The sequence below is a fragment of the Sceloporus undulatus genome, chromosome 3, assembly GCF_019175285.1.
Source record: "Sceloporus undulatus isolate JIND9_A2432 ecotype Alabama chromosome 3, SceUnd_v1.1, whole genome shotgun sequence".
NCBI classification, from domain to species: domain Eukaryota; kingdom Metazoa; phylum Chordata; class Lepidosauria; order Squamata; family Phrynosomatidae; genus Sceloporus; species Sceloporus undulatus.
The window spans coordinates 176,124,728-176,140,258 of record NC_056524.1 but is presented as its reverse complement, the minus strand read 5'-3'; the positions used below and the strand labels follow the sequence as shown (position 1 = coordinate 176,140,258).

Here is a 15,531-nt window from a genome sequence, read left to right as displayed (position 1 = left end):
TACTTGGACATTAAAATGTCATTTAACAATAACATGTAATGCTGTATGCCATGAACTGTGGAATTTCAAAAATTTAGTGTTTCTCAACAAAAGACCAGTGTTTTAAAAAGGAGCCTAGGATTTAACTAAGCCATTCCAAAACATTTAAAGATGCTACTGTTTTTCTTTATTTGATATAATATGCCAGAACACCTGTTAAATGTGTCCACAGGCAATACGTAATAGCTATTGATTGTACTTCTGTTAGAAATTTATTGCCTGGAGTAGCAGTGCATGGCTATTAACTATGACTTTCTAGCTGTAGAGGAGGACATGATATTCATTAATTGACAACAATCCAAAGTATCTACTTTTACTTGCTTATATTTTTCTTCAGAATGATAGACAGCTGTGTAATCATATTAATCTAGAAACTCTAATTTTCTGTGAAATCTCTGACTGAGGCTTTGTAGGAGCGGGCAAAGTACATTGTCATTCACCCCCCCCCCTACTATTCTCCCCCAAAAGTGAAACAGGGTAACATTAAACTGAGACTTAGGAAAACTCTGTCTATTTTCTGTCAGGTGCATGAAAAAGTATGCTTAAGCATGGACCCAGAACCAGTGCCTGTCAGTATTGATGACAGTGAAAACAACTAAAAGACTGAAAAAGAAATTATTGATTAGTTTGGAAATAATCATCCACAAATGTCATCTAGTAATGCCAGCTGTCTTGCATTTTACTTTGTCTTGAATTCATTCTTGTTTACTTCCCATTTTTGGAACCATATTCTCAATATCTCAAGGTATAAACATACATTATTCCATTTCCAACACATTTAAAAACGTAAATTAAAAGGCAGTTATAAGACTTTCATATATGGATAGTTATGCATTCATAAACGTAAAAGGTAAAGATAGTCTCTTGATATGAATATCTAGTCATAACCAATTGTAGGGGGTGGTGCTCATCTATGCTACTAAGCCAAAGAGCCATTATTGTCTAAGAAAGCAGTCTTAGACTGCTCTATTGATCATGTGGACTGCACCAAATTCAGTTACCTTGCCACTGAAATGGTAGCTACTTATCTATTTGCATTTGCATGCTATCAAACTGGTAGGTTGGCAGAAGCTGGGACTAGTGACAGCTCACCTCATCAGGCCTTGAAATGTATGCATTCATATAGTGAAACAAAAATGAATTCAAGCAATGAAATAAAAATCTCTAAAACAATATACAGTGGACTCTTGCCATGATTTGGGTGTGGTTCCAGGACCCCTGAAAGATAATAAAATCTGTGAATGCTCAAGTCCCATGCTATACAACCTATTACGGTAAACAAACATACATAATCCTTTGGATCCAGGGATTCTAATACAACTTTGTACAAGCTAATCAATTGTAAATTCACCTTCACACAGCTTTAAATGGATTTATTTAATTATGTTTAAATAAAAATAACATAATTCAAGACCAGGAGAGAATAAAAAGACGTTGGATGCAATACACAGAAGAATTATACAAAAGAGATGACAAAATGAAGGACATATGGAACGAAGTGACATATGAAGATGAACCTCAAATTCTAAAAAATGAAGTGGAAACTGCAATAAGAGAAATAGTGAAAAACAAATCACCAGCAACAGATGATATTCCAATTGAACTGCTACAATCCACATTGACAGAGTCAATTTTGTGTTAACCAACATATATTAACAAATATGGAAAACAAAACGATGGCTAACAGGTTAGAAGTGATCAATATACATCCCCACCCACAAAAAGGGAGACACAAGAGATGCAGCAACTATAGGACCATAGCACTGATCTCCCATGCAAACAAAATTATGCTCAAAATTCTGCAACATAGACCTCAACCATATATGGAGAGAGAAATCCCAGAGATCCAAGCAGGATTCAGGAAAGGAAGAGGCACTAAGGACCACATTGCAAACATACTGTACGATGGCTAATGGAGCGCACCAGGGAATTCCAAAAGAAAATCAGCATGTGCTTTATAGACTATAGCAAAGTCTTTGAGATTATGAAAGGCTATGGAATGCCCTTAAAGACATGGGAGTACCAAGACATCTGATAGTCCTGATGAGGAATCTGTACTAAGGACAAGAGGATACTGTCAGAACAGAAAACAGAAAAACAGAATGGTTTCCAATTGGCAAAGGGGTCAGACAAGGCTATATCCTTTCACTCTATCTGTTCAACTTGTATGCAGAACATATTATTAAGAAAAGCAAGCTTAGACACAGAAGAAGGAGGAGTGAAAATAGGAGGAAGGAATACCAATAATCTAAAATATGCAGATGATACCATAGTACTAGCAAAAAATCTCAAAGACCTGGAGCACCTACTAAGGAAGATCAAAGAAGAAAGTGCAAAGGCAGGCTTAATGTTGAACATAAAGAAAACAAAAATAATGACCACTGAGGGCCTTCACAAGTTCAACTTAGACAATGAAGAAATAGAAATAGTAAAAGAATTCCCATATCTGGGATCAAACATTGATAGAAACAAGGATTGCAGTCAGGAAATTAGAAGAAAATTAAGAATGGGGAAGGTGACTGTAAGATTCTAAAATGCAAAGATATCCAACTGAACACAAAAGTTAGAATCATACAAGCCACTGTATTCCTTATTACCATGTAAGCATGTGAGAGCTATACAGTTAAGAAAGATGATAGGTAGAAAATCAATTCATTTGAGATGTGATGCTGGAGAAGAGTGTGAGGATCCCATGGACAGCCAAAGGGACAAACAAGTGGTCCTAGAACAGATCAAGCCGGGAAACCTCCCTGGAAGCCAAAATGATTAAACTGAGGCAGTCGTACTTTGGACACATCATGAGAAGGAAGGACTCAACGGAAAAGACAATAGTGCTGGGAAAGGTGGAGGGAAGTAGGAAGAGAGGAAGGCCACATGCCAGATGGATGGACTCTATTAAGGAGGTCACGGGTTTTATGGGATTGCAGCAATTAAGCAGAACAGTGGAGGACAGAGGGTCTTGGAACTGTCTCATCCATGAGTCGACTCGAGGGCAGTTAACAACAAAACCTGCTCACCTAAAAGTCTATGCAAAAGGGGTTAGAAACACATTGAAAGGAAATGGGTTCCACAGTGCTGAGGCCTCCATCAAATAAACCTACCACATATGCATGCCATTCTAACAAATGTTAAGAAGGACTTCTGATATTGATCTTATTTGTTAAGGCAGGGTTGTTTGAATAAAAATAGTATTTTAAATAGCCTGAACCCAAGTTCTTATGTGTTTTAAAGTTTAAGACTAGCACTTTGATTCAACTAGTTCAAAGAACAAATTTACCCCATCCCCAGTTTGTTTGCCTTTAAAAAAGCTAATGATGACAAAAACAGAACACACACGATACCTGTATTCATCTTGGGTAAACCTTGGAATTACTGAAGGCTGTAATACTGAAATTTCTACATTGGTGGTGTTGAACTTCACAGGGTCACCATCATCATAGGCAATGACCACAAGCTGTTAAGCACACAAACACAGTGAATGATTATGCGTATCAGTGTCAGTTTTACATATAGTCACGCTGGAGTTGTTGCAGTCTGAAGTATAACCCACTGTTACTTGGAGCCACTTCTAACACTGAAACAAAACAGTGACAATACATCCAAGAAAAGCCAAAATAAATAAATCTGGTATCAAATTTTATTCAAAAGTGGAAGCCCAACTTGAAAAGCTCTGTTCTACAAATATTCCAAAGAACAATTAAAGAATAAAGTATAGTAAGTAAAAACAAGGGGAAGGTGTTTCAATTAGGGATGTGGATAAGCTCTTTGAGAGGTTTTCATCAGTTGTATTGATTAATAATACAATCTTATTGATGTTGTTGATGCTTTCAAAATTTTCAGACGTTTGAAAATGCTCTTCACATTTAGTTTCATGAAGTGGCATGTCTGGAGACCTTCCCCACTACAAAATGGCTTATTAATTTTTTTTTTTTTGACCTAGCAAACTTCATTTCTTCCCTTCTGTTAACAGGCTCCCGCACTGGATCTCTATGCATGGAAGAAACCTTCTATTTCAAGAAGATTTCCAAGCCATATATGCAAATTCCACTACTATAATTGCGTCTCAGTATCTGGCATCCAATATATTTATACAATATACAGAATAAAACATTAATATTAACATAAGCTAATTCTCTCTTCTTGAAATACCCTTGAATACTGATGTGCTAGCCAAACCTATGTATATGTATTCAGAAATAAGTCCCACTGTGTTAAACTGGCCTTAATCCCTACAAGTGTGTTCAGAATTGAAGCCCAAAAGTACTGAAAGGAGCATTTTGCAATTTTCAGTGATTCCAGCACAGTATGGCATTGTATGGATTATTCATGACAACACTTATCTTTAGCAGAGATATCAGAATATTTAAAAGCCACAAATCCACATTTTGCCACTTAGTAAAAGTAAACAGATATAACTTCTGTCATAGTTTCACATATAAAGAAAGAAATTAGAAAAACCATTGTTTAAGGTTATATAAACAGATGGTGTTTTTCAACAAGACAGATGAATAGGTTAAAATGGTCAGAATCACTGAGAGATGCCTTTTTCTTGTTGTTAAAGGCATATTTTTCAATTAACAAAATGGATAATTAAAAGGGAGTTGTTCTTATCCAATGTATAAGAAAAAAATACAATAAACTGAACTTCAGGAAAAAAATGAGACTACATTCATTCCATAAATTAAGCTGAATTTAGTTTTTTTGTAAATAGTATATTGCTATCTGAGCTTTTAAAGCTGCAGTGTCATCTGGAATTTTAAAGAAAAATGGAAGCCAAATTGGAAACATTAATTAACATAATGGACTATCTCCTCAACAAAGAAATGCCATTGCAATACAAAACAGAAATAGAAAAGGGAGAAAGAACAGCTGAAAACCCTTTGGAATTTTATACACACTTCATTTGGCAGAGATCCCACTGATTGCATTGGAGCCAGGAAAATAATGGTGAAGAAATGTATATGTTGAAAACATACAAAAAGTCAACATTAAAATAGAATTAAACTGTTAAAAGTGATTTAAAACATACATTTAAAAATTAAAAAAACACACCAACAGTTGTGCAATTTAGAATAAAACAGCACGACATTAGTGCCTTTCAAACTATGCTTTATTTGCAAGGGGAAAAAATTTAAGCAAATCTCAGGGAAAACTAGGGAAGTTACACTCGAAAGCACACTTACACCAATATTGATTTGACTTATGATTAATGGACTTTATTTCAAGGTAAATGCAGACATGTGAGACAACAATATTGAAAAGCCAGCATTTGCGACGGATTGATACATATTTGCTTGGAAAGAGCAAATTGATTCCAAATAACATCAGTTCCATGGCACTGTTATGTTAAAACATACCAAAGTACATGTGTAGGCTATTACCTTAAATAATGTACTGGGCTCTTCATTAAGGTTCACTCGGGTTACTACACGTCCGGTATCTTCTTCAACATCAAAGATACTTGCACTGTAAGGGAACTGGACTACATCTACTTTATACCGCACTCGGCTGGCTGGTGTCCCCTAAAAGAAACACACATAATTTTTAATTGTATATAGCATGACCCACAAAAAACCCCCACAAACAGCTCAAAATATCCCCACATTATTACATTGACATACTGTGAACACACATAATGTTAATGTTTTATTACATTTTACACAGGAGGTGGTAATTTTTGTGTGTATATGTGTGAACATGTAAAATTGTAAAAAAAAATTGCAAGGATGAGAAATATTCACATGTAAAATTGGAAATAGGAAGAATTTTGAATTCAGTTTTGAAAATTAAATTCACAACCACTTTTCACCAGATCATTATTTAGGAAAGGTGAGATAGGGCTAGTCTCTCTACTAATTTTTAATATTAATATTACAATAATACAAATAATCCAATGTATAATCAAAGTAACATACATACATTCAGAAAATAAAATATATCTTCCTGTATTTCAGACTCGAAGTAAACAAGCTTAGTATGTGCTTACATTACTCAACCAGCTCCTTTAGGTGCATATACATTGATGGACACAGCAGGGCCTGTCCTTCTTTATTACAGTACTTTGCATTGTATCTGAAAACATTCCCAAAGCATTTTTTTTTAAACCCTCACATGGACTGATAGTTGATCAACTGTTGACAGCTGAGAGATGAACTAGGGAAAAAAGCCCTGTCTGATGAACAGAAAAAGGCTCTACTTTAACTAGGTAATTTCAGCAAAAGCAGCTGCTTGTATTTGATGAAGTTAATCTTATGATGCAAAATACACTCCGCAGGAGCTTAGGCCAAATTAAACTTGTTAGCCTTGGCATTTCAACAAGACTCTGTTGCTTTTATTTTCACAGAGATAGTGAGGGCTCAGGAAAATTGAACATAAGAGGGTTCCCCATACTGTTACCAGAAAATATAACTTCTTGTTGTTGTTGTTGTTGTTGTTGTTATTATTATTATGCTTTATTGTTTCCTGGCTGCTTATCATCTTAGCCCAAAGTTTTCATGGTATCCATATTTATAGCTGACAACAACTAAAATATTTGGAAATATTCTGAAATGGAAAAGAGCGTTCCACACAGCTTTGTGCTCACCTGAGAACTCTTAGAAGTACAGTAGTAAGCCTATTCCCCCTCTACCTCGTAGCATAAGCAAGATAGAATGATTGTGCCATCTGCACAACACTGTAAGGTTGACTGCTGGAAGCACTGGTGCTTTCTGCACCGGCATTTGGGACGTCCGGAGGATGTCCTATTTTAAAAAAGGGGCGTCTCTTATAGACACCCCTGGGCCTAGTACGGACTCCGTCCGTACAAGATGGCGCCGGCCCTTCTACATGGCTGGCGCCATCTTTGCGTATCGGATGCTGAGCGTCCATACGGGTCGCGTCCTTTGTGACGTAGTGAGTGCGCCCCTGGCGCCTCGCTATATCACAAATGCGACGGAAAAAGAAGCTCCATTTTGGAGCTTCTTTTTCAGTCCGCGTGGGAGTCGCGCTGTGTGGAGGTTCCGGCTCCCCCGCGGACCTACTGGCGGCGGTGGCAGAGCACCGCAAAGTGGCGGCATGTACCCCGCCACTGACCTTAAAATTAGTACTCAAGTACATCCACCTAGAGACAAGAATTCTTTTCTTCAGAGATGTATAATCTCTCCCTTTTGTATGTTTGAGAATCTTTCTTTCAGTTGTCATTCTAGACCCCCCCCCCAATTTCAGATTAGACTTTTATTGTCTGATCACTCAGACTCATTCATGGAATTTTACAGGAAGTCCAGATGACAACATTTTCTATTACTCCCATGTTTTGCAACTATTTTTGTGTCATTTCCATACCATAGAAAATCCACTAAGTAGGGGGAAATGGAATATGTGCACAACCAGTGTCATTTGACTGGTAGCACAAATGGAAATAACAAGTCTTAGAATGCTGGTGCCTTTCTCTGCATGCTTCATCCAACAAACCTTATCCAGGAAAGCCTTGCTGTGGCTGTGGAGCAGCATCCCACAACCTGTCCTTTGGCCATGTTCTTTCTTTCCAATCACACTCCACCACAGGCTTTGGCCAAGAGTGGTTTGTCCTTTATACCACAGGTGTCACTAGTGGGTGCAGGGGGTGCAGGCCACACCGGGTGACACTTCAGAGGGGAGTGGGAAAGGGATGCTTTCCAGTTTCAAGTGTACTGTCATGCCTCTCCATGGGTAGATTCCTGGAAACAGAAGGTCCTGGGAAGGATCCATTCTACCCACTTGGAGATGGCAAGGAGGCTGGGCAGGTCACTAATTCTTAGTTGGCTATTTGACATTTATCCTGTCATTTCTGGCAGGGTGCAGGCACTTAGATAATATACTTCTCTGATGTTCTTCTTGAGACAATGAAAAATGAAGAAATTTTATTCCCCTGCCCTTCATTGCCAGCCACCTTGAGAGGAAAAATGAAGTGATTCCTCACCCTAACTCCCCTACAGGAAGCAACGCCACTTGCAGTATGCCACAGCAAAATCCTTGAGGTTTATCTTTTCTCTGAATGGCACTTGGACCCCTTCAAGAGTAGTGAACAAGGCAAGTAGACTGGAACAGCCTGGGACATGTTCTAACTCCCTTTGGGTGTTCCAGTCCACTTTTCTTTCAGTGACAAGGCCAGCCTTTCTTTCTCAATGGCCTGATCTACTCATGATGGACCACTGGCCTGGCAGTTCTTAGCTGCAGAAGGGCCCAAGCATCCAAGCTGTTCCCAGCAAAAGCTCCAGGAAACTGTCCAAGATCATGCCTCAATGCAGGACAGCATAAATTTCTTGAGGCTTCTCCCTTTGCTGAATGGCAACGCAATTCGACCTCCTTCAGGACTTGCAAATACATCAGGTAGATCAGTATGGGTGCCCCCATCCACCAACCATTGACAAGGAAGCCTTTCTATTCCTCTGCAGTCCAATCTATTCCCGAGGGACCACTGACCTGGCTGGATGTGTGCACTAGGCAGCCTAGGGGGTAACAGTTACTGCAGTGGGATGACACCAACCCTAGTAATGCCACTGCTTCCTGTCCATTGGCTGAGAATGGTGCTGCATTATGAGGGACCAGGCATGTCTAGCCAAAATAGTATTGTCCACCCTTGGACTCTTTTCCTTTCAGCATCCCCCTTCCCCATCTGCCCTCCCTAATGTGGCATGGACTATCCCAGTATGTAGCGGCTTAGTGGTTAAGACACCAATTCTGATGATTGGAAGAGAAAACGAATGGACTGAGCGCGCTGTGTGATGGGGTGAGCTCCTGTCACTAGTCCCACATTCTGCTAACCTAGCAGTTTGAAAGCATGCAAATGCAAATAAATAAATACAGTAGGTATCACTTTGGTAGGAAGGTAGCAGTGTTCAGTGCAGTCATGCCAGCCACATGACCACCAGAGTCATCTTTGGAGAACACTGGCTCTTTGGTTTAGTAATGGAGATGAGCACTGCCCCCAACAGTTGGCTACGGCTAGACATGCATGTCAAGGGACTACCTTCACCTTTATCTTTACCTATACCAGTAGCCTTTGGGGACTGAGTAGGTTTTATTTTGGTCCTTCCATGTCCAGGACATGGTTTTTCTGTCTACTCCATGTGGTATTTGATTTGATTCCTAATTGTTATTTGGCTATCAAACATTTATCCTGTCATTTCTGGCAGACTGCAGGCACTTATATAGCAGAAGCATGTTTCTCTGATGTGTTTCCTAAAACAATACAAGATGAAAGGATTTTATCCACCTGATGCTCCTTGCCAGCCAGTTTGAGGGGAGAAGTGAAGAGATTCCTCACCCTGGATGGGAACTTCCCTGCAGGAATCAATGCCACATGCAGGGCTTGCTTTGGAACAACTATGGCCCTTACAAGGAACTGACAATGAAGAACTGTAGGGACTGAATAGTTCAGAGGAGGGGGATAATCCCCAATAGGAGGCTGGCTTAACTGGACCTTCCAAAAAGAAGTACCTACATGTCCCATCATGCTGCCACATTACATATTCCTATTATGAAAGAAAATATGCCCTTTATTATTCCAATACTGTTGTCTGGTATTGCCTTTCCAAGTGGGAGGGAAACTCGCCCTCAGTTTCCTTCATCCACTTGATTCACTCCTTCTGTTCCCTCCTGAATGCTGGAGCAAAAGTACACTGTGCTTCCTCTGCTCCATCCCTGTAGGACACTCTTCAGTAAGTTATTTTGTTCTCTTATCTTTTGTTTTAGTGTCTCAGTAAACACTCCCTTTTCTGGAAGAGCTAGAATTCTGTTTTATTTTGTTTTACACTATTCCCCAAGGCACTTGTAACATTCCTAAAGTTGAACACACGCTGTTCTTGTTTGAGTAAACACTAGTTTGGCCCACATTTACTTGAATGGTGTCAGCCTCTCCTCTGACAGAGCAGAATCAGGTCCACAGAGAGAAAGGCAACTTACTGGCCACTGTGGAAACATAATGTAGGGCTAGAAAACCTGGCACTTCTTACATTTTTACTTGTTTCTGAATAAGATTGCCAAACTGTATCCAGAATGATGATACACATTTCCCAGAAAGGGTAAACTATTGCTTTCATGGTGTACTTTGAAATCATCTTTAAAGATGCACTGTGAACTCATCTTCATGATGTACTCTAAAGGTATCCTTGCAAACGAGAAATCAAATGCGAAAGTCACCTTGTAAATAAAGAGAAAAGCTTGAGTAAAACCAGGTCTCTTCTTTTTACTTTACTTCCATTTGAAGTATTCTGAATCAGGCAAGATAGTTTAGACATCTTAAATTATGCTAAACTTGCAATTAATATACAGTCAGCCCACCATATTGATGAATTCTGCATCCACATATCAACCACACATGTCTTAAAAATATTTTTAAAAATTCCAAAAAGCAAACCTTGATTTTTCCCTTTTATATAAGGCACATCATTTTACTACCCATTGTATATAACGGGACTTGAGCAGCCATGGGTTTTGGTATCTATGGGGGATCCCGGAACCAAACCGCAGTGGATACCAAGAGCCCACTGTACAACTGTCTAGCTCTTATATCAACTGTCAGTGATACTTTTTTATCATCTTATACTGAAATTTGAATGCATTATGTTCATGATATTCATGAAACATTATGGTCTTTCATAAGAGCGAAAGGGATCTCAAAGACCAAAAGGGAAATCACAGAAGAAGACTACTGAATGCATTTTTCAAAGCAAGCAGTGGGAAATGGAGAGTTACATTTAAATATTTTGCTTTCTGATGCACCTGTTTGAAATTCAGGGAGAGATGGAACGGGTGTTAGATTTTCAATAACTCTGTCATGAACTGATTGACTTTGGTTTATGATGTATGTTTATGTTTATGTTTACTAGTTATGTTTAATGTTTATTAATATAATGTTGTATGGTATATACGTATATCTGAATGATGGGAGGTGTAGTGATGAAAAAAAAAAACCCAGACACTAGTTATATATCTAGTTAAAGATATTTTCCTGGTTGTATAATATATTTAGTTAAAGATATTTGCCTGGTTGAGGAATGTACAGATGTATGAGTGATTCTGTTTTCCATGGGAGAGCATAAACCAAAGTAGTAAAGTGGGACTGGGCATTTTGGTTAAGAAGGGTAGTATACAGTGTTGTATTGTTAAAAAGCCCATGAAACTGTAGGTTGGGGTAAAGAGAATATTGGGCTGGTGTATAGAAATGATAGTAGTTCTGGCCACAGATGTATTCATGCTTATATATGTAGTTACTGGAATAAAGTTTTACTGTTTGAAACACATAATATGGGTTCACTGAACTGTGGTGTGTGTGTGGAGAGAGCAGTTCTTGACAGCAAGTGAAAATTTTGCTATAGGACAGGACTACCTATGCACATGTCAGGATGCCCCCTGCCCTCCCATTTTCAGCTGAGGATACTCCTCAGATGGACTGTGAATCAAATCCCTATTGAGGAAGCTTGTTATGGAGTAAATCTATTATAGTGGGATACAACAACGCAGTAGCGAAACTCCATTCTCTCTCCATAAATTGTAGCACATCTTTACTGGTGGTCCCTAGGCATACCACTGGTTGTGCTATCAGTTCTACAAGCAAACATGCAATGGAAAACAGCATTGTATTTCCCCCAACGTATATAATTCAGGACTGAGTGCCCACTAGTGCATCATCATTTTTGCTAGTGGAGTGACACCATGAGCTCTTGGCCCCTTCCTGTGTGGAGAAACAAGAAGGGATTTTTTTTTTTTTTGCCCACCAGCCCCAGGAATAATGAGACAAGACAATGGAAAATGGGTTCAAAAAGGGCCATTTATTAACTTGACCTATTTATTAATTTCTTAACAGAACTGCAAACCACGTGAAGAAATAGCCAAGGATGGGAGCAGCTACAGCTGGTGGTCTATCTCCAAGACCACCTCTGCAGCTTCCCCTGGCTTGATAATGTTGAAAACCACCGAGATATCAGAAAGAAGCAACATGGTTCCATACTCCTTTCTTTTTCCTGCCAACACCATCAGGACTAAAGTAGTTTCAGGGTCCAAACAAGGCCTGCACAATGCTTGCAAAGATGTATGTGTGTGTATGCATCTTCAAGTTACTTACTGACTTTTGATGACCCCATGCATTTCATAGGATTTTACCAGGCTAGCAATACTCAGGTGGTTTTGCCAGTTCCTTCCCCTGCCCACAGCACCTGATATTCATTGTTGTTATTCCATCCAGGTACCAACCAGAGCTGGCCCTGATTAGCTTACAAGATCAAATAGGATCTGGTGCCTTTAAGGTATTCAGGCAGACTGCAAAGCTACCAGAAAATAACTCTCATCCAAGAGTGTCTTGACTATTTAAGTTATTATATAGACACAAGACATATTTCTTTCACAGAATCCATATGGAAAATTAGCTTCAGAAAGATAATTTGGTTTCCCCTCCCCATCACATGTCATCTTATTATTTATATAGTCCTCTCAGGAATAGCCAACATAATCTCTGCTACCACATCACTGTCATATCTCGTCCTTGCTAAACCATAACATGCTACTCTTGAAATAACATTCTCTTCTCATCAAGTGACATGCCAGATGCTTTAGGGACAATCAGCAACTGGAACCACCAAACAACTTCTTGCTGTCATTAAGAATTCCACAGGGAAGATATGTCAGTAATATTGTCCAAACAGAAAAGTTAACCATCGGGACTTGATTACTATTGTATATATACTGTCAAATCCACATTAAAGTAATTGTTTGTAACATGGGCAATTTGAAAACCTGTTTGATGAGAATTTTGTATAGCCTTTTCCTAATTTCCCACAACAGAATATGCTATCAGCCATTTTTGGAAAATCCAATCTAAATTAGTTATCTATTTACCTAAATAATAAACCAAAACTAACTTCTTTCTTTGTTTGTTAAAGAGTGTCCACAAGTTCTTAAACAATCCATTTGGTGCCATTCTTTACCATTATGGTGTGCTGAATATGCATAACTCAGAAAAGTTACTATCTATCTATCTATCTATCTATCTATCTATCTATCTATCTATCTATCTATCCATCCATCCATCTATTTATTTATTTATAGTATTTATACCCCGCCCTTCAGCCCTAAAGGCTGTCAATTATTATTTTTAACTAGACGGTTCCCTGCCCTCAGGCTTACAATCTAAAAAGAAATGACACAAAAGAAGAAGGGGATGGTGGTGGGGAAGGGGATCAGGTCCAGCAGTTCTTCTCTCCCTCTGAGGCCTAGACCAAGGCAGATGGATTGGAGGGAGGGTTCTTATACTTAATCTAGGCCAGACCCGATGGAGCTGGGCCTGCATCTCTCCCTCCATGGCTGGATGGCACCAGATGGACTGGAGGGAGGGCTCTGCTTCTTAGAAGGCACTTGGAATGCAGAGGTACAAGTAGCAGTAGAACCAGCAGCTTCTTCTTCCCCTGGCCCCAGATAGTCACTGTGGTCCTCCCATTCTCTCTGCTGGGTTGTTTTATTTTTTATTTTTTATTTTGTTTTATTTTGATATTTATACCCTGCTCTTCAGCCCTAAAGGCTATCAGAGTGGTTTACAATTATTATTTTTAATTAGATGGTTCCCTGCCCTAAGACTTACAATGTAAAAAGACACGATGTGAAAGGAGAAGGGAATGGTGGTGGGGAGGGGGGATGAGGTCCAGTGGTTATTCTCTCCTTCTGAGGCCTGGACCAAGGGAGATGGAGTAGAGGGAGGGCTCTTCTTCTTAAGGATAGGCCCAATGGTCTTGGGCCTGTCTTTTCCCTCCCTCCTAGGCTGGATGAAGACAGATGCCATGGAGGGAGGGCTCTTCTTCTTATGGATAGGCCTGATGGCGCTGGGCCTGCCTTTTCACTAACTCCCAGGCTGGATGGAGACAGATGTTTTATGCTATTCCCTCCCTCAAAGTCCACAGCAGTGGCAGTTGGAATGGAGGGAGGGTGCCTTTTTGGCCCATTGCTCTCAGAATCCCTCAGTCAGCATGGACACTGTACTCCATAAACTAACTTTTCTAACCTCTAATTCAATTACATCTCCATAAACCTTAGCCATCATGGCCATCAGCCCTATTGGCTTAATATGATGGCACAGCTGGAGGACATAAGGCTGTTGAAAGATGTTGGAGTTATACATCTATTCTAGTATAACATAAACAGAAGTAAAATGACACACATACTTCTGTTTGGGCCCCCAACCCACTTGCTTCTCAATAGCTTCTCTCCTAACACATAAATTTTAAAACCCCATTTTCACATATGATGAGACATTCTTTTGAGAATGTGTCCAACATCCGATTCATATCTAGCCACATTTTAATGAGCTTCCACCCCCATGTAACTTTGCAGTGGTATATCTTTGTTTTACTGTACTGCAAGGTATGGTTAAGATGCATTCACACTATAAAGTCAAAACTATGTGTTTACACTATAAAAACCAATGTAATGAGAAACACATACAAGATAAAATTTCAAAAGCAGGCAAAGGGATCCTGTAGTACCTTTGAGAATAACTGTGCAAAATAAGTTGTAGCATAAACTTTGCTCAACTTGGGGCTAATTTACACATTTAAAATATTCCTCATTCCAGTGGAACAGAATGTGATCCATTCACACACAATTTGCAGGAGTTTGGGCTTTTGTGCCTCTCCCTCCAGCCCCTCCTTAACAGTGGGAAAAGGCTTCAAGGTTTTTACCATAGTATATGTTGAAATCCATATGTTTGGGTGGCTGCACATTTTCTGCAGAGGGAATGTGAATAGATCTGAATAGATGTGAATTTGTGCAGGAAAGTGAAAACAATTAACCGCCAATGTGAATGAGCGAAAATGCATACCAGTTTGCATAGTACACTTACAGGCATGGAGTTTGAGGGAGTAAATCAAGTCTATGAAAGCTATACTAAAACCTCTTTTGCACAGGAGCTTATCGCCCCGCTTAAATAATTCGTCTTACCTCATCCAAATTCAAGCCTAAATTAGGAGACCGCCAGGTCCTACTGCAAGGATTTTGCCACCAAAGCTGTCAGGCGAATACAGCCCGGCTGTAACCCAGGTCCCAGGTGAGCTCTGGCAGCCTTATTTTGAAGCCAGGAGCTTTCTGACTTGGGAAAATTCTGATACAATATCCCTATGCATATTGATATTTCAGACTAACATGACTACTGTACATCTCTGATTTCAAAAGCGCATTATGGCTTCCCACTGTGTCACAAAAGGAAGCACAATCTTTACCAGTAATCCCCACAGGTCAATAAGCCTTTCTTCTTGGCTACTGTATCTAATCACTACAAGTTTCCAGTGTTCTAGCATTTAAGATATTGTCTATTACTAAAATGGGTAATCATCAGATCCTTGAAACCATAAGGAACCCCAGCAGGATTAGAATGTACAAAGATGATTACACTCTTAATGTTAGGAGGCAACCTTATTTAATAATTTCCCCCAAAATACAATTACCAAGAAATTACTCAAATGCAGATAATTTGATTCAGAATACAGACAA

The 15,531-nt window shown here is 39.3% G+C and overlaps 1 protein-coding gene across 2 annotated transcripts in view; it reads right to left on the bottom strand.

Annotated features, from left to right (window-relative positions):
- Nucleotides 1-15,531, bottom strand: part of PCDH15 (protocadherin related 15) — a 648,893-nt gene that overhangs the window by 119,930 nt on the left and 513,432 nt on the right. For both annotated transcript variants that reach the window (XM_042459844.1, XM_042459843.1), the window contains 2 exons: nucleotides 5,421-5,561; nucleotides 3,381-3,493 (listed from right to left, as the gene is read on the bottom strand). In XM_042459844.1, the coding sequence (XP_042315778.1) occupies nucleotides 3,381-3,493; nucleotides 5,421-5,561 (254 nt within the window). The remainder of the gene's footprint in view (nucleotides 1-3,380; nucleotides 3,494-5,420; nucleotides 5,562-15,531) is intronic.